Source organism: Cetorhinus maximus, unplaced genomic scaffold (assembly GCF_964194155.1).
Source record: "Cetorhinus maximus unplaced genomic scaffold, sCetMax3.hap1.1 HAP1_SCAFFOLD_245, whole genome shotgun sequence".
NCBI lineage: Eukaryota > Metazoa > Chordata > Chondrichthyes > Lamniformes > Cetorhinidae > Cetorhinus > Cetorhinus maximus.
In genome coordinates, this window is record NW_027596208.1 from 383534 (window position 1) to 408103 (window position 24570).

Here is a 24570-nt window from a genome sequence, read left to right on the forward strand (position 1 = left end):
TCCGTAGGGATCGTTCCCTCCGGGACACCCTGGTCCACTCCTCCATCACCCCCTACACCTCAACCCCCTCCCACGGCACCTTCCCATGCAACCGCAAAAAGTGTAACACCTGCCCCTTCACTTCCCCTCTCCTCACATCCAAGGGCCCAAACACTCCTTTCAAGTGAAGCAGCATTTCACCTGTACTTCCCTCAACTTAGTCTACTGCATTCGTTGCTCCCAATGCGGTTTCCTCTACATTGGAGAGACCAAACGCAGACTGGGTGACCGCTTTGCAGAACACCTTCGTTCTGTCTGCAAGCATTACCCAGACCTCCCTGTCTCTTGCCATTTCAACACTCCACCCTGCTCTCATGCCCACATGTCAGTCCTTGGCTTGCTGCATTGTTCCAGTGAAGCTCAACGCAAACTGGAGGAACAGCACCTCATCTTCTGACTAGGCACTTTACAGCCTTCCGGACTGAATATTGAGTTCAACAATTTTAGATCATGAACTCTCTCCTCCATCCCCACTCCCTTTCTGATTTTTCCCCCTCTTTGTTTTTTCCAATAATTTATATAGATTTTTCTTTTCCCACCTATTTCCATTATTTTTAAATGTATTTCCATCCATTGTTTTATCTCTACCTTTTAGCCTTTTTCGATTCCTTCACCCCACCCCACCCCCACTAGGGCTATCTGTACCTTGCTTGTCCTGTTTTCTACCCTTAATTAGCACATTCCTTTAGATAATATCACCACCTTCAACACCTCTTTGGCCTTTTGTCTATGACATCTTTTGGTTATCTCCACCTATCACTGGCCCTCTATCCAACTCTTCTTGTCCCAACCACCCCCCCTTAAACCAGCTTATATTTCACCCCTTTTCTATTTTTCCTTAGTTCTGTTGAAGAGTCATGCGGACTCGAAACGTTAACTGTGTTCCTCTCCGCAGATGCTGCCAGACCTGCTGAGTTTTTCCAGTTATTTTTGTTTTTGTTTTCAATTTCCAGCATCTGCAGTTTTTTGCTTTTATTTCAGTTGAAATATCCTGTGATAAATTTCTAGCATGTTAAGAATGACACAGGACAAATCAGTTGGAGTAAATTCTCCTGAGGGTTAGTGAAAGCTGTGCCTTAAAATGTTTCGCTAAAAGTGTTTTTGAGCATGGTTTATTAAAAGCAATCAGGGTTATCTTTCTGTTAAACCCTTGCAGCTTCAGTTTCTCTTTCACTCTCACCAGGAAGTAGCCTCTGAGTAGCTTGGAGCCAGCAGCTTTCTTTTCACACTCGGAGGACAGGCTTACCTTATCTTCCAGGGCACCGGCCCCAGATTTCAGTGTGAGCAGTGGGCAGGACCTAAAGGATGCCCCTTTATCCTGAGAATCCGGGCTGCACCTCACCCAAAGTCAGCACAGGGGTAAGTGAGCTGCTTTGCACAGTAGCAGCAGGAGCCTCACAGGCTGCTGCACACACAGTCACCAGGGATTGAAAGTCCCCCACAGCTATCAGATCGCAGTGGAATTTCCCCAGTCCAGGATTTCGGATGCAGTAGGCACTGGGAAGCACTGCCCCATGCCAGGCAGAGTCACACTGGGAAAGGTGCTTGGGTGTATGATAAGCAACTCCTCTCACTGTTCATAGGGCCCTTTACAGAGCAGAGCAAAGACTGCAACTGGAAGTTGATTTAATTCATTCACAGGATGTGGGCTTCGCTGGCTGGGCCAGCGTTATTACCCATCCCTAATTGCCCTTGAGAGGGTGGTGGTGAGCTGCCTTCTTGAACCGCTGCAGTCCATGTGGTGTAGGTACACCCACAGTGCTGTTAGGGAGGGAGTTCCAGGATTTTGAACAAGGAGCAGTGACACAGTTCTAAGTCAGGATTATGTGTGGCTTGGAGGGGAATTTCCAGGTGGTGGTGTTCCCATCTATCTGCTGCCCTTGTCCTTCTGGATGGCAGTGGTTGTGGGTTTGGAAGGTGCTGTTGAAGGAGCCTTGGTAAATTCCTGCAGTGCATCTTGTAGATGGTACACACTGCTGCTGCTGTGCATCAGTGGTGGAGGGAGTGAATGTTTGTGAATGGGGTGTCAGTCAAGCGGGCTGCTTTGTCTTGGGTGGTGTCAAGCTTCTTGAGTGTTATGGGAGCTGCACTCATCCAGGCAAGTGGGGAGTATTCCATCACACTCCTGACTTGTGCCTTGTAGATGCTGGACAGTCTTTGGGGAGTCAGGAGGTGAGTTACTCACCACAGGATTCCCAGCCTCTGACCTGCTCTTGTAGCCACAATATTTATATGGCTAGTCCGGTTCAGTTTCTGGTCAATGGTAACCCCCAGGTTGATGATAGTGGGGGATTCAGTGATGGTAATGCCATTGAACATCAAGGGGCGATGGTTGGATTCTTTCTTGTTAGAGATGGTCATTGCCTGATACTTGTGTGGCGTGAATGTTACTTGCCACTTGTCAGCCCAAGCCTGGATAATGTCCAGGTCTTGCTGCATTTGGACATGGACTGATTCAGTATCTGAGGAGTCGAGAATGGTGCTGAACATTGTGCAATCATCAGCGAATATCCCCATTTCTGATCTTATGATGGAAGGAAGGTCATTGATGAAGTAACTGAAGATGGTTGGGCCTAGGATACTCCCCTAAGGAACTCCTGCAGTGATGTCCTGGAACTGAGATGACTGATCTCCAACAGCCACAACCATCTTCCTTTGTGCTAGGCATGACTCCAACCAGTGGAGAGTTTTCCCCCCAACTCCCATTGACTCCAGTTTTGCTAGGGCCCCTTGATGCCACACTTGGTCAAATGCTGCCTTGATGTCAAGGACACTCACTCTCACCTCACCTCGGGAGTTCAGCTCTTTTGTCCATGTTTGGACCAAGGCTGTAATGAGGTCAGGAGCTGAGTGGCCCTGGTGGAACCCAAATTGGGCATCAGTGAGCAGGTTATTGCTAAGCAAGTGCTGCTTGATAGCACAGTTGATGACCCCTTCCATCATTTTATTGATGATGGAGAGTAGACTGATGGGGCGGTAATTGGCTGGGTTGGATTTGTCCTGCATTTTGTGTACAGGACATACCTGGGCAATTTTCCACATAGCCGGGTAGATGCCAGTGCTGTAGCTGCACTGTTACAGCTTGGCTAGGGGCACGGCAAGTTCTGGAGCACAAGTCTTCAATACTATTGCCGGAATATTGTCAGGGTCTATAGCCTTTGCAGTATCCAGTGCCTCCAGCTGTTTCTTGATGTCATGTGGAGTGAATTGAATTGGCTGAAGACTGGCCTCTATGATGCTGGGGACCTCCGGAGGAGGCTGAGATGGATCATCCACTTGGCACTTCTGGCTGAAGATTGTTGCGAATACTTCAGCTTTATCTTTTGCACTGATGTGCTGGGCTCCTCCATCATTGAGGATGGGGATATTTGTGGAGCTTCCTCCTCTAGTGAGTTGTTTGATTGTCCACCACCCTTCACAACTGGATGTGACAGGACTATAGAGTTTAGATCTGATCCATTGGTTGTGGAATCACTTAGCTCTGCCTATCACTTAAATAACAACAGAAAATGCTGGAAAATCTCAGCAGGTCTGACAACATCTGTGGAGAGAGAAACAGAGTTAACGTTTCGAGTCCTTATGAGCTCTGAAGAAGGGTCATAACGTTAACTCTGTTTCTCTCTCCACTGATGCTGCTAGACCTGCTGAGTTTTACCAGCATTTTCTGTTTTTATTTCAGATTTACAGCATCCGCAGTATTTTGCTTTTATCTGTCTATCACTTGTTGCTTGTGCTGTTTGGAATGCAAATAGTCCTGTGTTGTAGCTTCAACGGATTGACACCTCATTTTTAGGTATGCCTGGTGCTGCTCCTGACATGCCCTCCTGTACTCTTCATTGAACCAGGGTTGATGCCCTGGTTTAGTGGTAATCGTAGAGTGGGGAATATGCCAGGCCATGAGGGTGTTCGAGTACAATTCTGCTGCTGCTGATGGCCCACAACGCCTCATGGATGCCCAGTTTTGAGTTGCTAGATCTGTTCTGAGTCTATCCCATTTAGCATGGTGGTAGTGCCACACAACACGATGGAGGGTGCCTTGAGAGTGAAGGTGGAACTTTGTCTCCACGACGACTCTGCGGTGGTCACTCCTAACGACACTATCATGGGCAGATGCACCTGCGACAAGCAGATTGGTGAGGATGAGGTCAAGTATGTTTTTCCCTCTTATTGGTTGCCTCACCATCTGCCGCAGACCCAATCTAGCAGCTATGTCCTTTAGAACTTGGCCAGTTCGGTCAGTAGTGGTGCTACCGAGCCACTCTCGGTGATGGATAGTGAAGTCCCCCACCCAGAGTACATTCTGCACCCTGGCCACCCTCAGCGCTTCCTCCAAGTGATGTTCAACATGGAGGGGCACTGATTCATCAGCTGAGGGAGGGCGGTACATGGTAATCAGCAGGAGGTTTCCTTGCCCATGTTTGACCTGATGCCATGAGACTTCTTAGGGTTCAAAGTCGATGTTGAGGACTCCCAGTGAAATTCCCTCCCAAATGCATACCACTGTGTCCCCACTGAAGGACAGGACATGCCCAGGGATGGTGATGGTGGTGTCGGGGAGACTGTCTGGAAGGTATGACCCTGTGAGCATGACTATGTCAGGCTGTAAAGGAATCCTGTATTCATACAGTATCTCACATCTCTGACCCATCCCCAAAATACCACAGACCCCCTGGAGCAGAATATTGAAAGTTATGGAGAAAAATGATTTCATTTTGAGGTTTTGGGATCTCGTTGCCATGGTGCTTTGTGCATTTGTGTTATATTGTGGGCTGTCATTCATTAACCCATTTAGTGTAAATGTGTTTACAGTTATGCTAAACATAACCCATTGGGAGAAATCACATTCATTATAAATTCCACTCCAAACATTTCCATGTTTTGTTTCAGAAGTGAAAGTTCTGCAAAGTTTCCCCTCGGTTAGGTAAAATGCCCAAACCATCAGAAAATGAAGTGATCAGTATTTGTTAAGCACTTGCGATGTCTCCTGGTATTTGCTCACAGTGAGTCAGTGGGTGCATTGTCAGCCAGGGTCTCTCTCTCAGTTCCATTACCCTGGTCACCTTGCAGGAGGAGGGATACACTTGTATTGGAAGCAATTCAGGGAAGGTTTATTAAGGCTGATTCCTGGGATGAGGGCTTTGTCTTGAGAAGAAAGGTTGGGCCTATGGAGTTTAGAAGAAAGAGAGGTGATCTTATTGAAACATATACGACTCTGAGGTGGCTTGATAGGATAGTTGCTGAGGGGATGTTTCCTCTCGTGGGAGAATCTAGAACTAGGGGGCACAGTTTCAAAATAAGGGGCCTCCCATTTAAGACACCGGTGAGGAGGGATTTCTTTTCTCGGGGGGCTGGTAGTGTTTGGAATTCTCTTCCCGAGCAAAAAGTGGAGGCTGAGTCATTGAATGTATTCAAGACTGTTAAAATGGAGTTTGATTGACAAGGGAATCAACAGTTAGAGAGCGGGCAGGAAGATGGAGTTGAGGCCATAATCAGATCAGCCATGATCTTATTGGATGGCAGAGTAGCCTGGAGGGCCCAATGGCCTACTCCTGCTCCTATTTCTTATGTTCTCATGTTCTTATCTCCTCGCCCCTTCCCCTGTCACTCTACTGTTCTTTCCATGATGTCTGCCTCACTATCAATGCTCCCCATACCCCCACACCTCTACATTTACTTCATCCTTTCATTTCTCCTCTCTTTTCATCTTCTCCCTCTCGGACTCCCTCAACCTTTCCCTCTTTACCTTTCTTTCTCCAGCCAGCCCCGGCTCCTCACCTCCCCTCACCCTTTCTTTCTCTTCCCTGCCCCCTCCCCATCTTCCTCTTTTCCCCATTTATCTCCGCCTCATCTTGCTCACCATTCCACCTTCCTCCCCGCCCTTCATTTACTGTTCCCCACACTCCCCTCTTCCTCATCCCCTCCCCTCATGGTCTCCCTGAGCATAGGGGTGAGAATAGTCGAAGGTTCTGGGAAGATCATACAGGTTGGCATTTTGGCACATTTTACTGAACTTTGAACTGTTGAGCCCTGAGTTTTTAATGGAGGGGGTTTAATTGTCATCAGAACCAGATTATTTTGAGGAACAAAGTGGCTGTATTCCTGATCTCAGCCTCAGAGCATGGCCATCTCTGTCTGAAAGCATTTCACCTTCCGCTGTTGGCAGAAGGGGAATAGTTGACTCAGGCAAAACCATGAATCATGTTCCTCTCCAGAGTTCCCAGGACAGTCAGCAAATCCAGGGAGCCAGGGCCATTGGTACTTAGCTCAAAAGCCAATCAAGGTGCATTTAGATGAAGGGCCAGGAACAGTTGAAATCTGTGGCTGGTAAATGCTTTTTGTGAGTGACAGTTGCCCCAACAAGAGGTCAGTCCCTCTTCCGCTCTACAAGCTCCTTCCTGATCTCTGGCTTAACCATTTTCACTTGGTTACATTTATGGGGCACAGCAAGATCCCACAATGCGATGATAACCAGGTAATCTGTTTTAGCGATGGCTAAGGGATAGAAATTTTCCAGGGCATTGAGGTGAACTCCCCTGATCTTCAAATGGTGCTTTTACATCCACCTGAGAATTTAATTTCTAACTCTACGCATGACTCCAGACCCACAGGAATGTGGGTGACTCTTAACAACCCTCTGAAGTGATCTGGCAAGCCACTCAGCTGTATAAATCCACAACAAAAAAAAGCTGTAAGAATGAAACTGGACGGAGCACCCGGCATCGACCTAGGCACTGGAAACGACAATGGCACATCCACCCCTGTTGGCCCTGCAAAGTCTCCTTAATAACATTGGGGACTAGTGCCAAAATTGGGAGAGCTGTCTCTAGTCAAGCAACAGCCTGACATAGTCATACACACAGAATCATACCTGACAGATAATATCCCAGACACCACCATCACCTTCCCTGGGCATGTCCTGTCCCAGCAGAGGTTAAAGCACAGTGGGATACAGGAGCGGCCCTGGGAGCCCTCAACATTGAATTCAAAATATTTTGTGGCTGGGTTAAAATCCAGGACATCCTTCCCTAACAGCACTTTGGGTGTACCTACACCACAGGGACTGCAGCGGTTCAAGAGGGCAGCTCACCACCACCTCCTCAAGGGCAACTAGAGATGGGCAATAAATGCTGGTCTAGCCAGAGACACTCACATCCCATAGACGAAGAAAATAAATTGAAAGATGGCAGCTCTCTCTCAATTCTGCCCCAAAGCGTCAGCCTGGAAAATGGGCTTAAGTCTCTGAAGTGAGACTTGAACCTTTAACCTCTTCTTTTAATAGACTAGAATCCTATAGGAGAGGCTAGGATTCAGGACACAGTTTGAAAATAAGAGGTCTCTCATTTGAGATGGCTACGAGGAGAAATTTCTTTCTCTCAGAGGGTCATTAGTCTATGGAATTCTCTTCCACAGGTATCAGCGGAGGCTGGATCATTGAATTAGATAGTTAGATAGCTTCTTGACTGACAAGGGAGTCAAAGGGTATCGGGGGTAGGCAGTAAAATAGAGGGCACAGTCAGATCAGCCATAGTCTTATCAAATGGTGGTGTGTCTGAGGGGCCGAATGGCCTACTTCTGCTCCGAATTCGTACAGTAAGTTCGTATGCCCCCTCAGAACCTTATATGTTTCAATAATATCACCTGTCATTCTTCTAAACTCCAATGAGTATGGTACTACATCAATGAATTGGTCTTAAATGTAGAGAGTGTGATTAAGAAGTTTGTAGCTGATACTAAATTGGTCATATGATTGATAATGAAGAAAAGGGGCGATGATGGTGAAGTGATAGTGTCAGTGAAGTAGTAATCCAGAGGGCCAGGCTAATGCTCTGGGAACATGGGTTCAAATCCCAACATGGTATGGAAGTGATGACCATGAAACTATCATTGATTGTTGTAAATACCCATCTGGTTCACTAATGCCCTTTAGGGAAGGAAATCTGTCATCCTCACCCAGTCTGGCCTACATGTAACTCCAGACCCACAGCAATGGGGTTGGCTCTTAACTGCCCTCTGAAATGGCCAAGCAAGCCACTCAGTTCAATGGCAATTGGGACTGGGCAATAAATGCTGGCATTACCAGTGAAGCCCACATCCCATGAAATAATTTTTTTAAAAAGCAAGCTGTAGACAGTGGGAAGATATTGATGAACTGGTCAAGTGGGCAAAACAGTGGCAAATGGAGTCCAACATGAAGAAGTGTGAGGTTAATGTATTTAGGGAAAGCTAACAAGGCAAAGGAATACACAATAAATGCAAAGATACTGAAAAGTGTAAAGGAACGAAGGGAGTCCACAGTTTTCTGATGGTGGCTGGACAGGTAGATAAGATTGCACTAAGAGGGTGCAGAGGAGATTTACAGAGGATGTTGTCAGGAATGGAGAATTTTAGTGATGAGGGAAGATTGGATAGGCTGGGATTGTTTACATTCAAACAGAGGAGGCTGAGGGGAGATTTAATGGAGGTGTATTAAATTATGAGGGGTCTAGGTGGCATGGATAGGAAGACCCTATTCACCTTGGTTGAGGCGTTTGTAATGAGGAGACATAGGTTTAGGGTAAGAGGACGGGGTTTAGAGGGGTTTCTTTCACCCAGAAGCTGCTGGGAATCTGGGACCCACTGCCTGAAAGGGTGAAAGAGGCAGAAATCCTCATGACATTTAAAAACTACTCAGATATGCATTCAAAATGCTGTAACCTACAAGACTACAGACAAAGAGTTGGAAAGTGGGATAAGGTTGGATGGCTACTTATCGACCAGCGCACAAACGATGAGCTGAATGGCCTCCTTCTGTGCTGTAATCTTCTCTGATTCTATGGCCAACCTTTTGGTCATCTGTCCTAATATCTCTTCATGTGGCTTGGTATGAGTTTTATTTAATGACGCTCCTGTAAAAGACCTTGTGGTAATTTACTACCTTAAGGTGTTATATAAATGATTTTTTTATTGCTTCATGGAACAGGGCCATCACTGGCAAGGTCAGCATTTGTTGCCCATCCCAAATTGTCCTTGAGTCAAGTGTCTTGCCACACCATTTCAGAGGGCAATTAAGAGTCAATTGCATTGCTATGGGTCTGGAGTCACATGTAGGCCAGACAAGGATGGAAGATTTCCTTCCCTGAAGGACATTAGCAAACTGGATGGGTTTTTACAACAATGGTTTCATGGTCACCATTATTGAGACAAGCTTTTCAATTCCAGGTTATTAATTGAATTTAAATACCACCAGCTGCCATAGTGGGATTTGTGCCCATGTCCCCACAACATTAGCCTGGGCCCTTGGATTACTAGGCTAGTAACTTTACTATTATGCCACAGTCTCCCCTTAAACAGAAGCGGGCATTATCAATAGATAAACTCCAATGTTATTGTTGTTCCAGATTGGTTAATGATTCTGAAATTTCTTTGTTCCAGACCACCATAATTGCGGTCGAGTTTGATGATGGAGTGGTGATTGGCTCTGATTCCCGTGTCTCTGCCGGGTAAGGTTTGCTGCATCGAATCTCTCATTATTACTATGTCCTTCCATTCAACATATACAACATATAGCACCTTCCACAATGTCTCAAAGTGCATCACAGCTGTGGTCATTGGCCCAGTGTGGCAGCCAATTTCTGCACAGCAAACTCCCACAAACAGTAATGAGATAAATAGAACATAAGGACATAAACATACGAAATAGGAGCAGGAGTAGGCCATTCGGCCCCTCGAGCCTGCTCCACCATTCAATAAATCATGGCTGATCTGTTTGTGTTTCGAATTCCATGTCCCCATCTATGCTCGATAACCTTTGATTCCCTTGCCTAACAAAAATCTATCCACCTTTGTCTTAAAAATATTCAATTACCCCACATCCACCACCTTCTGAGGCAGAGAATTCCAAAGTCGTACAACCCTCTGAGAGAAAAGATTTCTCTTCATCTATGTCCTAAAAAGGTGACCCTTAATTTTAAAATAGTGACCCCTAGTTCTGAACTCACCCACAAGAGGAAATGTCCTTTCGATGTCCACCTTGTCAAGGCCGTTCAGGATCTTGTATACTTCAATCAAATCACCCCTCACCCTTCTAAGCTCCAGTGGAAACAAGCCCAGTCTTTCCACATAAGGCAACCCACTCATTCCAGGCATCCATCTAGTAAACCTTCTCTGAACCACCTCCAACACATTTACATCCTTCCTTAAATAAGACCAAAACTGCACACAGTAGTGCACAATGACCAAAGAATTGGTTTTAGTGATATTGATTCGAAGGATAAATATTGGCCCACAGTGCAAGGTAGAACTCTGCTGCTCTTACACAAGAACACAAGAAATAGGAGCAGGAGTAGCAGGAGCCTGTTCCGCCATTCAATACGATCATGGCTGATCTTAGGCTTCAACTCCATTTCCCCGCCCGCTCCCCAATCCCTTAATTCCCTGAAAGACCAAACATCTGTCTATCCCAACCTTAAGTATATTCAACTATGTAGCATCCACCCTGGAGTAGAGAATTCCAAAGGCTCACAACCATCTGAGTGAAGCAATTTCTCCTCATCTGAGTCCTGAATGATCAGCCCCTTACCCTGAGACTGTGCCCCAGTGTTTTAGATTCCCTGAGCAGTGGAAACTATCTCTCAGCTTCCACCCTATGAAGCCCTTTCAGAATTTTGGAGGTTTCAATGAGATCCCCTCTCATTCTTCTAAACTGCAGAGAATACAAGTCCGATTCACTCAGCCTTTCATCATAGGACAACCCCCTCATATCGCAGGGACCAATCTAGTGAACCTTCACTGTACCACCTCCAACGCTGGTATATCCTTTCTTAAATGTGGAGACCTAAATGGCACACAGTATCCCAGATACTGTCTCACCAAACCCCTGTACTACTGTTGCAAGGTTTCTTTTCTCTTGTACTCCAATCCCCTTGAGCTAAAGGCCAACATGCCATTTGCTTTCTTAACTGCTTGGGGAACCTGTGTGCTAACATTCTGCGTTCCTTGTACGAGCACACCCAAATCTCTAAAATGGTACCACAGTTTCTTTCTTGCCCACCTGAGAGAGTAGGCTGGGCCCTTGGTTTAACATCTCATCCAAAGGTTAGCACCTTCAGTACTATAACTAGCATGTCGACCTAGACTTTAGTCCCAGGAGTGGGACTTGAACCCATGACCTTCCAGACTCAGGGATGAGAATGCTGCTGACTGAGCCAAGCCTCAATTGATAGGTGGTGTTGGACTTCATGATGATGGAAAGGGGAAAACTCTGCTAACTTCCCTAACCCCTGCTGAACGCGTGTGTTACTGGAGATGTTGGTCAGGGCAGAAGCTGTTTAATGGTGGTTCTTCCAACCCTATACTGCAGAAGACACAAGTACAAGTCACTTTTAGTCCACACATAAGTAGCCAGTGTTCAGGTGTACAGCGAGGTGGGCTGGAGCTGGGCTCACTGAGTGTGTGGATAGCTCCTGTTCCACCAGGGCTTACAGTATCTGAATGCTCCCAGAACTGTGTCCATTAATGACCACTCAGTCACCGGTTTGTTTTAAAAACTTAAACTAGGAATCAAAAATCATTTTTTGATCAATTCTTCCTCTCAAATTACAGTAAAGAAGTTCAGCATTTTCAAATATTAAAAATCGGTGTATCTGAGGCATTGGAGAGACATATAATGAAATGGTTTACATGAGGGCTATGGAAACACAGTAGTGAACTGCTACCCATGTGGTCATTGCCCTGTAACTAGTCACCTAATTCTCTTTCCAAACTCGTACATTGCTCCACTTCAGGTCAATTGCCAGTTTTCAGTGCAAAATGTCAGCCCTCTCCTTGTTTCCTCTAAACTCCCAATCCTCATCCCTGTACATTCCTCTACCCTGCACCTGAATTGTGTTAAAATAAAGACTCAAAATAATGGATCCCACTCCTTACACCTCAACACTCATTCCTCTGCAATGTCTTCCCTCCATCTTTCCCTCCTGCCCCAGCCTCCAGGTTATCAAAGTCCAAGCTTTAGTTCGAGTAAGGAAGTTATCAAACACAGGTTCAAATTCAGCTGGAGTATTTTTTTTTCTTTATTCTTTCATGGGGTGTGAGCACCACCTTTGAACTGAGGGGCTTGTGAGGTCATTGCAAAAGAGAGTTAGGAGTCAGCCACATTGCTGGGGGTCTGGAGTCACATGTAGGCCAGGCCCTATAGAGTTTTTAACAACAATCAATAATAGCTTTATATTCCAGATGTTATTACTTGATTTAAATTCCACCAGCTGCCATGGTGGAATTTGAACCCATGCCCCCCAAAGCATTAGCTTGGGCCTCTGGATTACTAGCCCAGTGACATTACCCTTACACCATCACCCAGATAGTGACTGACTCTGGGTACCAAGCACTTGCAGAAGATGGGGGTGCAGGGGTTTACAGAGTGGTACCATGGATGAGGGCCATCAGTTACATGGACACACTGGAAAAACTGGGATTGTTCTCCTTAGAGGAGAAGGTTAAGAGGAGATTTGATAGAGCTGTTCAAAGTTATGAAGGGTGTTGATAGAGTAGACAAGGAGAAACTGTTTCCAGTGGCAGGAGGGTCGGTAACCTGAGGGACACAGATTTAACATTTAAAAAAATTCTTGCATGGATGTTCCATGTGGATGTCAACCAGCATTTATTGCCCATCCCTAGTTGCCCTTGAGAAGGTGGTGGTGAGCTGCCTTCTTGAGCCGCTGCAGTCCATGTGATGTAGGTACACCCACAGTGTTGTTAGGGAGGGAGCTCCAAAGAACCAGAGGGGGAGATGAGGAGAATTTCTTTTAAGCAGCGAGTTGTTGTAATGTGGGATGCGCGGCCTGAAAGGACGGTGGAAGCTGGTTCAATTCTAATCTTCACAGAGAATTAGATAAATATTGAATAAGGAAAATTTCACAGAGCTCTGAGAAAAAAGAAGGGGGATGGGACAGCGGGTAGCTCTTTCAAAGAGCTGGCACAGGTACGATGGGCCGAAAGGCTCCTTCTGTTCAGTATCATTCTATGATTCAAAGTTTGGTGTTAATGAATCAATGAGCATCTCAGCCTTGGTGAGGTCCTATTTTCTGTCTTGGCCTTTCTCCTGGCAGTTTAATTGTCATAACTCTGGAATTCCTAGATGGAGTTGGAAATACTGTTCGGATTTTCCAGTCCCCTCATCCCCATCACCCCATGGAGAGGATGCTGAGCAAGAGCTGTAAATGGCCTGGCCACCCATCCCTTTCAGGCTAAGACTCCCATTCCTGGGGCTTCAGACACATCGGGGCCACATTCTGGGAGCAGAGCAAGGCTTGAGGTACTGCTGCAATTTGGAATCCAGGTCACTGTGTAAAACAAGCAGCTGGTTGTTTCACTATTACTGCCAAGGACCAAATGCACCAACCTCCACAGCCCCAAGTTTCATTCTTTGCTGTGTACGACTTCTGGGGAAACAGTCATTGTTGCTGCAAATGGAGGTTAACGATGTTTCCTGTGTGTCTGTAGGGAAGCCATATGTAACCGAGTGATGAACAAGTTGTCCCCGCTCCATGAACGAATTTATTGTGCACTGTCTGGTTCAGCAGCTGACGCTCAGGCTATTGCCGACTCCGTCAATTACCAGCTGGAGTTACACAGGTAAGCAGCTCGAGATCTCTTTAATGCACAGGTTTCAACCAATTCAACTCCAATCAGTGGTAAAATGGCGGGTGGAATCGTCTGAGCCTCTGCTTTGTACACAGAGGGGGGCTATCAGAAAATGACAGGACAAGGCCTGCACTTTTACACCCACTGACATGAATGGAAGGAAAGCACAGAGGGCTCCAGCAGGAGGAATGGCCACAACCATCAATACTTCCCACTCGGACCAGCACAGATTCCCCACTAGGACCAGCACAGATTCCTCACTGGGACCAGCAGAGATTTCCACTGTGACCAGAAGAGATTTCTGCTGTGACAGCATGGATTGCCCATAGATTAGCACAGTGTAGCACCGAGTTTTGCTCCCTGTGCAATTTAGGGAAACTGTATAGTTACAGGTTCCTCTACAGTTGCAGGATCATGTTGTGGTTGTTGGAGGTCAGTCATCTCAGCTACAGGACATCACTGCAGGAGTTCCTCAGGGTAGTGTCCTCGGCCCAACCATCTTCAGCTGCTTCATCAATGTTCAGCACCATTCGCAACTCCTCAGATACTGAAGCAGTCCATGTCCAAACACAGCAAGACCTGGACAATAAGTAGGCTTGGGCTGACAAGTGGTAAGTAACATTCGTGCCACACAAGTGTCAGGCAATGACCATTTCCAACAAGAAAGAATCTAACCATCGCCCCTTGATGCTCAATAGCATTACCATCACTGAATCCCCCACTATCAACATCCTGGGGGTTACCATTGATCAAACTGAACTGGACTAGCCATATAAATACTGTGGCTACAAGAGCAGGTCAGAGGCTGGGAATTCTGCAGTGAGTAACTCACCTCCTGACTCCCCAAAGCCTGTCCAGCATCTACAAGGCACAAGTCAGGAGTGTGATGGAATACTCCCCACTTGCCTGGATAAGTGCAGCTCCGACAACACTCAAGAACAAGAAGAACAAAGAAGCTCAAGACCATCCTGTACATATCCAGGTTCCTGTACATATCCAGGATCCTATACAGTTCCAGGATCCTGCACAGTTCCAGGATCTTGCACAGTTCCAGGATCCTGTACGTATCCAGGTTCCTGTACAGTTCCAGGATCCTGTAGAGTTCCAGGTTCCTGTACAGTTTCAGGATCCTGTAGAGTTCCAGGTTCCTGTACAGTTCCAGGATCCTGTACAGTTCCAGGATCCTGTACAGTTCCAGGATCCTGTACGTATCCAGGTTCCTGTACAGTTCCAGGATCCTGCACAGTTCCAGGATCCTGCACAGTTCCAGGATCCTGTACAGTTCCAGGATCCTGTACGTAACCAGGTTCCTGTACGTATCCAGGTTCCTGTACGGGTCCAGGTTCCTGTACGTTTCCAGGTTCCTGTACGTATCCAGGTTCCTGTACGGGTCCAGGTTCCTGTACGTATCCAGGTTCCTGTACGGGTCCAGGTTCCTGTACAGTTCCAGGATCCGGTAAATGTCCAGGATCCTGTACAGTTCCAGGATCCTGTACCTATCCAGGTTCCTGTACAGTTCCAGGATCCTGTACCTATCCAGGTTCCTGTACAGTTCCAGGATCCAGTAAATGTCCAGGATCCTGTACAGTTCCAGGATCCTCCACAGTTCCGGGATCCTGTACAGTTCCAGGATCCTGTACGGGTCAAGGTTCCTGTATAGTTCCAGGATCCGGTAAATGTCCAGGATCCTGTACAGTTCCAGGATCCTGTACAGTTCCAGGATCCTGTATGTATCCAGGTTCATGTACAGTTCCAGGATCCTGTAAATGTCCAGGATCCTGCACTGTTCCAGGCTCCTGCACAGTTCCAGGACCCTGTACATATCCAGGCTCCTGTACACTTCCTAAATTCTGTACGGATCCAGGATTCTATGCCGACCAAATTCCTATATAGTTCCAGGATCCTGTACAGCTCCAGGTTCCTGAACAGTTCCAGGTTCCTGCACAGTTCCGGGATCCAGTACAGCTCCAGGTTCCTGTACAGTTCCAGGTTCCTGTACAATTCCAGGTTCCTGTACAGTTCCAGGTTCCTGTACAGTTCCAGGTTCCTGTACAATTCCAGGTTCCTGTACAGCTCCAGGTTCCTGTACAGTTCCAGGTTCCTGTACAGATCCAGGATCCTGTACAGATCCAAGTTACTGTACAGTCCCAGGTTCCTGTACAGATCCAGGATCCTGTATAGTTCTGGGATCCTGTATAGTTCCAGGTTTCTGTTGCTGGGCCCTGATCTACAGTTGGCCACTAGCGGTCTGCAGGTTGCCCGTTCCCTGCTACCTCACTATATATCTTACCTATTGGTACACGTGCTGCTGTTACTTTGTACTCCAGACTCACAGCAGGGAAAATACAAAAGGATGGCCTTGAATAATGTATAGACCCAATAGGTTCTGGCTTGTGTCTGCAGAGGTTAGAGGGTTGGCCTTGGTCTCCTGGACTGGGGCTGTAATTCTGAGTGTAAACCTCACGGCAGTAACAGTGTACAATGGTTGTGTCTGAGCTAACAAGACTTGCACCTTTCTGTCAATCAGCATTGAAACTGAAGATGCTCCGTTGGTTCAAGCTGCTGCCACCCTGGTCAAAAACATCAGTTACAAGTATAAGGAAGAGTTGTTGGCCCACCTGATAGTGGCTGGATGGGACAGGAAGCTGAAAGGCCAGGTATCTGTCCATTAACTACAATTATAGTTACACTCTGTCTTTACTATTAAGACCAGCTCTTAACACATATCCCTTTTGATAAATCCCACTGTACCTCTACCTGGATTTACGATTTGTATATTCGCAATTAATAAATGCCCCCAATTTCAGTGTCAGGATGGGGGAGGGGGAGGTTCTCTCGTCTCCTGTTGCAGTATCATTGGATGATCAGCATGGGCCCTTAAAATACAGCATAACTGATCACTTACACCATTCCATAGAGTTACAGAGCCTGCAGCACAGGGAGAGGCCATTACATCCCAACTGCTCCTTTACCCCATCTCTACCTGGTTTCTGACCATCCCCCACTCACATGAGGGTGGGAAATCAATGAAACCCTGTAAAAATTCTGGGTGTACATGTTCATTCATCCCTCCACCGCCTGGAGACTGAGGGAGCCGGGCTTTGTGTCCATTCCGTGAGTTTGTTTTATGGTAAGCAGGGTTTCTGTTTGACCCCGTGCTACATTAGCAGAGAATGTGCAGCATGGAAAGCCATGCTCCAGTCTGCAGGGTGTGAGAGACCATTTATCCAAATGGGTTCGATTGATCAGAGTAAAAGCCTTAAAATCACAGGTCATTTTGATTAATAGCTGGCGTTTCAGGATCTCTTAGTTTGTCAGAGTTTATGAATTTGAGCCAATCGGGATTTTCCCGAGACATTACCCACATGCTGCATAATATCAAGGAAATGTTAAGCCCAGCCTCTGGTTAGTTCAATTCTCCAGCTGAGGCTGAAGCAGTGTTTTATATAGGTTTCTCATCCATTCCTTCCTTTTGTACTCTATGCCCCTATTGATAAAGCTCAGGATGCCGTATGCTTTATTAACTGTGTTCTCAGCCTGTCCTGCCATCCGCAATGGTTTGTGTACATATACCCCCAGTTCCAGAGCTCTGCTCCTGCACCCCCTTTAGAATTGTACCCTTTATTTTATATTGCCTCTCCTCATCACTCCTACCAAACTGTTTCAGCCCACACATCTCTGAATTAAATTTAATCAGCCACTTGTCCACTCATTCCGCCTGCCTATGTCCTTTGGAAGTTCCACACTATCCCCTTCACATTTAGCAAAAACACATTTTGTGTCATCCACAGACTGTGAAATTGTTCTCTGTGCGGCAGAGTCTAGGTGATTAATATAGACCAAGAAAACCTGACGTGGACCCCTGGGGAACCCCAAACTTCCCCCAGTCTGAAAAGAGAACTGTTCATGAGCACTCCCTGTGTCCTGTCACTCAGCTAACTTTGTATTCGTGTTGCTACTGTTCCTTTAATTCCAAGGGCTCTAATGTTGCTCACAAGCCTGTTACATGGAACTTTTATCAAATGCCTTTTGGAATTCTGTATCCATGACATCAACTCCATTGCCCACATCAGTTTCCTTATCGAAAAATAATCAATCAAGTTTTATGGCCTTTAAGAGATCCAGATATTTGGTTAAGCTGTGCTGTGTGTACTCCCGATCCAGGTCTACGCCACTCTGGGAGGAATGCTGATCAGACAGCCCTTCTCTGTCGGTGGCTCGGGGAGTGTCTACATTTATGGATATGTTGATGCCACTTATAAAGCTGGAATGAGCAAGGACAAGTGCCAGCAGTTTGTAACCAATGGTGAGAACACGTGGCATGGCTGGGGCTGCTTGTCAAAAACATTGAATGACTCCTGCTCCCATTTTCAAAGCCGCAGTCTGGAATAAGACTCAAATGTCCTTGGATTATTTCATCTCTTCTTGCCTGCACTGAGTTTATCTTCCTCTCTGAGGCTGATTTTACATGGGACCATGGTCCTGCTATCTCCCACACCCATTCCGACTCTCCCTCTTATCCTGGACCTGTTATAATTAATGGGATGGAATTTTACAGCCCAGTCACGATGGTGTTGGAGCCTTACAATGTGGTGAGCCATTCAAGAGTCCACTGACTTCTGTGGGACTGAAAAATCCCACCAGTGTAAAATTCTACCCATGGTGTATTTATAAGCTCTTGGCAATAAATCTCTGTAAAGATTTTCTGCAATCTCCCACTTCAAGAACTGACCTTGCTATCGAAGGGTGTGCTTTTCCTGTTCACTGCACCCGCAGATCCCTCAGTTTCCAACCACAGGGAGGAGGATATGGGGGTGAAGATCCTGACTCCACCTCACTGGCTCAGGATTTGTCAGGCTTCCCCAGGTAGAGGTCATGGTGTGGGGTGTACAGTAAACACAGGCTCCACTTTTGGTCTTACAGTGAGACAGGAACAGTGTTCCCAGCAGCCTGCCTCTGTGTGGCGTTAGAGTACCAGGTGTGGCTAATACTTAGCACTGTCCCCTCTGAGTCAGAAGATTGTGGGTTCAAGTCTCACTCCAGAGACTTGAGCACAAAAATCACGGCTAACACTCGCAGTGCTGAGGGAGGGTGGCACTGTCACAGAAACCATCTTTCAGATGAGACATTAAACCGAGGCCAATCCGTTTGCTTGGGTGAGTGTAAAAGATCCCATGGCACTGTTTTGAAGAAGAGCAAGGGAGTGGTCCCTGGCGTCCTAACCAATATTAATCCCTCAATCAACACCACTAAAAAAAAGGTCAGGATCACATTGCTGTTAATGGGATCTTGCTGTGCACCAATTGATTGTTGCAACAGTGACTACAGTTCGCTGGATGCGAAATATCTTTGAATATCCTGTGGCCGTGAAAGCTGCTATGTAAATGCAATCATTCTATCTATTCAAGAAAGGCAGGAAAAGACCAACTGGTTCATTCACATAATTCACCCAACAGTAAAACAGCATCAATCCACCAACACAGCACACTACCATCGCTCCCCTTAAACACCTGCCAAACTCACTATCACACTACCCTTGCTCCCCTTAAACCCCTGCAAAACTCACTATCAAACCACCCTCACTCCGCTAAAACCCCTGCCAAACTCACTATCAAACCTCCCTCGCTCCCCATAAACCCCTGCCAAACTCACCATCAAACTACCCTCACTCCCCCTAAACCCCTGCAAAACTCACTATCAAACCTCCCTCGCTCCCCATAAACCACTGCCAAAATCACTATCAAACCTCCTTCGCTCCCCTTAAACCCCCACCAAAAACACTATCAAACCTCCCTCACTCCCCATAAACCCCTGCCAAACTCACTATCAAATGTCCCTCGCTCCCCATAAACCACTGCCAAACTCACTATCAAACCTCCCTCGCTCCCCTTAAACCCCTGCCAAACTCACTATCAAATGTCCCTCGCACCTCTTAAACCCCTGCCAAACTCACTATCAAACCTTCCTCCTCCTCATAAACCCCTGCCAAACTCACAATCAAACCTTCCTCCTCCCCATAAGCCCCTGCCAAACTCACAATCAAACCTCCCTCCTCCCCATAAACCCCCGCCAAACTCACTATCAAACCTCCTTCGCTCCCCTTAAACCCCTGCCAAACTCACTATCAAACTACCCACCTCCCTATAAACCCCTGCCAAACTCACTATCAAACCACCCTCGCTCCCCATAAACCCCTGCCAAACTCACTATCAAACTACCCTCACTCCCCTTAAACCCCTGCCAAACTCACTATCAAACTACCCTCATTCCTCTTAAACCCCTGCCAAACTCACTATCAAACCACCCTCGCCCCCTTAAACCCCTGCTAAACTCACTATCAAACCTTCCTCCTCCCCATAAACCCCTGCCAAACTCACTATCAACCCTCCCTCGCTCCCCATAAACCCCTGCCAAACTCACTATCAAACCACCCTCCTCCCCATAAACCCCTGCCAAACTCACTATCAAACTACCCGCCTCCCCTTAAACCCCTGCCAAACTCACTATCAAACTACCCGCCTCCCCTTAAACCTCTGCCAAACTCACTATCAAACCACCCTCCTCCCCATAAACCCCTGCCAAACTCACTATCAAACCACCCTCCTCCCCATAAACCCCTGCCAAACTCACTATCAAACCTCCCTCCTCCCCATAAACTCCTGCCAAACTCACTATCAAACCTCCCTCACTCCCCATAAACCACTGCCAAACTCACTATCAAACCTCCCTCGCTCCCCTTAAACACCTGCCAAACTCACTATCAATCTACCCTCCTCCCCATAAACCCCTGCCAAACTCAACATCAATCCTACCAGATGTCACAGACAAAAGGATCAAAGAGGTGTTGAAGGTGGTGATATTGGCTAAGAAAAGTTCTAATTAAGAATGGAAGACAAGATACTCAAGGTACAGCTCTAGTGGGAAAGGGGTGGAAAGACTAACAAAGTTTTAGTTTTAGATTTAAAAATAATGGAAATAGGTAGGAAAAGAAGAATCTATATAAATTATTGAAAAAAAAGGGAGGGGGGAGGAACGGGGTGGGGATGGGGGGAGGGGGAGTTTAAGATCTAAAGTTGTTGAATTCAATATTCAGCCCGGAAGGCTGTAAAGTGCCTAGTCGGAAGATGAGGTGCTGTTCCTCCAGTTTGCGTTGGGCTTCACTGGAACAATGCAGCAAGCCAAGGACAGACATGTGGGCACGAGAACAGGGTGGAGTGTTAAAATGGCAAGCGACAGGGAGGTTTGGGTCTTTCTTGCGGACAGACCACAGGAGTTCTGCAAAGCGGTCGCCCAGTTTGTGTTTGGTCTCTCCAATGTAGAGGAGACCTCATTGGGAGCAACGAATGCAGTAGACTAAGTTAGGGGAAATGCAAGTGAAATGCTGCTTCACTTGAAAGGAGTGTTTGGGCCCTTGGACGGTGAGGAGAGAGAAAGTGAAGGGGCAGGTGTTGCATCTTCTGCGTGGGCATGGGGAGGTGCCATAGGTGGGGGTTGAGGAGTAGGGGGTGATGGAGGAGTGGACCAGGGTGTCCCGGAGGGAACGATCCCTATGGAATGCCGTCGGGGGGGTGAAGGGAAGATGTGTTTGGTGGTGGCATCATGCTGGAGTTGGCGGAAATGGCGGAGGATGATCCTTTGAATGCGGAGGCTGGTGGGGTGATAAGTGAGGACAAGGGGGACCCTATCATGTTTCTGGGAAGGAGGAGAAGGCGTGAGGGAGGATGCGCGGGATATGGGCTGGACACAGTTGAGGGCCCTGTCAACGACTGTGGGTGGAAAACCTCGATTAAGGAAGAAGGAGGACATGTCAGAGGAGCTGTTTTTGAAGGTAGCGTCATCAGAACAGATGCGACAGAGGCGAAGGAACTGAGAGAATGGGATGGAGTCCTTACAGGAAGCGGGGTGTGAGGAGCTGTATTCGAGGTAGCTGTGGGAGTCGGTAGGCTTGTAATGGATATTGGTGGACAGTCTATCATCAGAAATTGAGACAGAGAGGTCAAGGAAGGGAAGAGAAGTGTCGGAGATGGACCATGTGAAAATGATGGAGGGGTGGAGATTGGAAGCAAAATTAATAAATTTTTCCAGGTCCCGACGAGAGCATGAAGCAGCACCGAAGTAATCATCGATGTACCGGAGAAAGAGTTGTGGGAGGGGGCCAGAGTAGGACTGGAACAAGGAATGTTCCACATACCCCATAAAGAGACAGGCATAGCTGGGGCCCATGCGGGTACCCAAAGCCACACCTTTTATTTGGAGGAAGTGAGAGGAGTTAAAGGAGAAATTGTTCAGTGTGAGAACAAGTTCAGCCAGACGGAGGAGAGTAGTGGTGGATGGGGATTGTTCGGGCCTCTGTTCAAGGAAGAAGCTAAGGGCCCTCAGACCATCCTGGTGGGGGATGGAGGTGTAGACCGATTGGACATCCGTGGTGAAGAGGAAGTGGTTGGGGCCAGGGAACTGGAAATTGTTGATGTGACGTAAGGTGTCAGAGGAATCATGGATGTAGGTGGGAAGGGACTGGACAAGGGGAGAGAGAAGGGAGTCAAGATAACGAGAAATGAGTTCCGTGGGGCAGGAACAGGCTGACACGATCGGTCTGCCAGGACAGTTCTGTTTGTGGATTTTGGGTAGGAGGTAGAAGCGGGCCGTCCAAGGTTGGGCGACTATCAAGTTGGAAGCTGTGGGAGGAAGATCTCCAGAGGAGATGAGGTCAGTGACAGTCCTGGAAACAATGGCTTGATGTTTTGTGGTGGGGTCATGGTCCAGAGAGAGGTAGGAGGAAGTGTCTGCGAGTTGACGCTCAGCCTCCGCGAGGTAGAGGTCAATGCGCCAGACAACAGCACCACCCTTGTCAGCGGGTTTGATGACAATGTTGGACCTGAGAGAACGGAGTGCAGTGAGTTCAGAGAGAGACAGATTAGAATGGGTGAGAGGAGCAGAGAAATTGAGACGGCTAATGTCACGCCGACAGTTTCTTATCCTTTTGTCTGTGACATCTTTTGATTATCTGCTCCTATCACTGCTTGCTTATCTCCACAATCACCACACCCTCAACTTCTCTCCCCCCGCCCCCCCACCTTAAACCAGCTTATATTTCACCTTTCTCCTAACTATACTCAGTTCTGCCGAAGGGTCATGAAGACTCGAAACGTTAACTGATTTCTTCTCCACCGATGCTGCCAGACTTGCTGAGTTTTTCCAGGTAATTCTGTTTTTGTTTTGGATTTCCAGCATCCGCAATAGCTTTTAGCTTTTTGTTTTTATCAATATCAATCCTCCCTCGCTCCCCTTAAACCCCTGCCAAACTCATTATCAAACTACCCTCCTCCCCATAAACCCCTGCCAAACTCACTATCAAACTACCCTCCTCCCCATAAACCCCTGCCAAACTCACTATCAAACCTCCTCATGCTGCCATGTAACCTGAAAGGGCTGGATTCAGGGAGAAATAAAAATGACAATTGAGACCCAGGAGAAATTTCGGGGACTTTAGTTCGAACGTCTGCAGGGAATGAAACTCCAGAAAGTGACAGAGGCCGATTTCACCTGCTTCCCTATATCTGGAGCTGTATTCCGCTCGCAGTCTAGCTGACTGGATCCCCAAGCTGAGGGCTCCCTGACCAAATCAAGGACCTGTGGCAGACTGCAAGCCTTGTAAAGCTCCTGAGCCTATCCTCAAGGAGGAAGGATGGGCAGCTACAGAATGCTCCCCCTCCTCAACAGCAGTTGAGCTTCAGGAGTGTCTCCCCAGACCTATGTCAGGGAGAGGCTCTGGGCCAATGGGAAATGGTGCTGTGTGTTTGAGTGGACGGTTCTGTCCAGTGCTGGTGATGATTGTTATCTCTGTGTTGCAGCGATCACACTGGCCATTGGGAGAGATGGCTCGAGTGGAGGAGTGGTGTACCTCACAACGATTGCAGAGAAAGGCACTGAACACAAAGTCATTCTGGGCAATGAGTTGCCTCAGTTCCATGATGAATGAAAATCTGTGTTTCACTTCTCAATAAATCATTTCCACACTTAAACCCCAATTAGTGTCCTCGTCCAATTTGTACATTCACCCATGCACATGCTGACAAGCTTTGCTGAAATCAAAAGCGTTTACTAAAATTACTGGTGGAAAACTAGACTACTGAAAGTTGGAACATCATAACCCCTCTTCACTGTCCAATTCTCATTCGTGTCACTGTCGGATTTACTGCTGCCTGTGAACTGAATGCTTGTGGATTCAAGATGCCTGGAAGGGGGGAGGAAGCAGACTGAATAAATATTTGGATAAATACTTAGAAGAGTAAAATATGTGGAAAGAACAGGGGAGCGAGACTATTTGGATCGCTCTGTCAAAGAGCCAGCATAGGCACGATGGGCTGAATGGTCTCCTTCTGTGCAGCCTTGTATTATGATTCGATTGAGAACTGCAACTGTTTAGCCCGTCACCCTACACTTGACAAGGGAGTCAAGCTTCATGGAGGACAGGCAGGAAAGTGAAGAAGAACTTATTGAATGGCGGAGCAGACTCAATGGGCTGAATGGCCTCCTACTGCTCCTATTTATTACATTATGATCTTATAATCACTCCCTGTGTCGTCCACACACCACCACCACCCCCCTCCCCCAATCTCAGGAAATAATTGCCAAGGTTCCCCATTATCTGCTGACTCGCATTATTTAACTCCTGCTGGACAAATGTGCAGTTTGAGGTTGTACAGGGAGGGGGTCAGGCTTGCCTGTGATGCATCAGCAGTCGAATAGCCTACCACCACTCACTTTGTGGGCACACACTTGAAGAATGGTGACATGGCTGACATGCCTCACCTCCTTGGTTCTTTGGAGTTAGCCAGAGCACATCAGATCTTACAGAACTGGTGTTTCAGGCTATAAGGACAGAAAATGTTGGACATACTCAGCAGATCTGGC

General features: G+C 47.1%; 1 protein-coding gene across 1 annotated transcript; it reads left to right on the top strand.

Annotated features, from left to right (window-relative positions):
• Nucleotides 1-1197: 1197 nt before the first annotated feature.
• LOC144673074 (proteasome subunit beta type-9-like) lies at nucleotides 1198-23678 on the top strand. The gene is made up of 6 exons (XM_078535070.1): nucleotides 1198-1398; nucleotides 9451-9518; nucleotides 13516-13647; nucleotides 16184-16313; nucleotides 17821-17962; nucleotides 23508-23678. The coding sequence occupies exons 1-6, from the start codon at nucleotides 1345-1347 to the stop codon at nucleotides 23633-23635; spliced, it is 654 nt and encodes a 217-aa protein (XP_078391196.1). The 5' UTR covers nucleotides 1198-1344; the 3' UTR covers nucleotides 23636-23678.
• The last annotated feature ends 892 nt before the right edge of the window (nucleotides 23679-24570 follow it).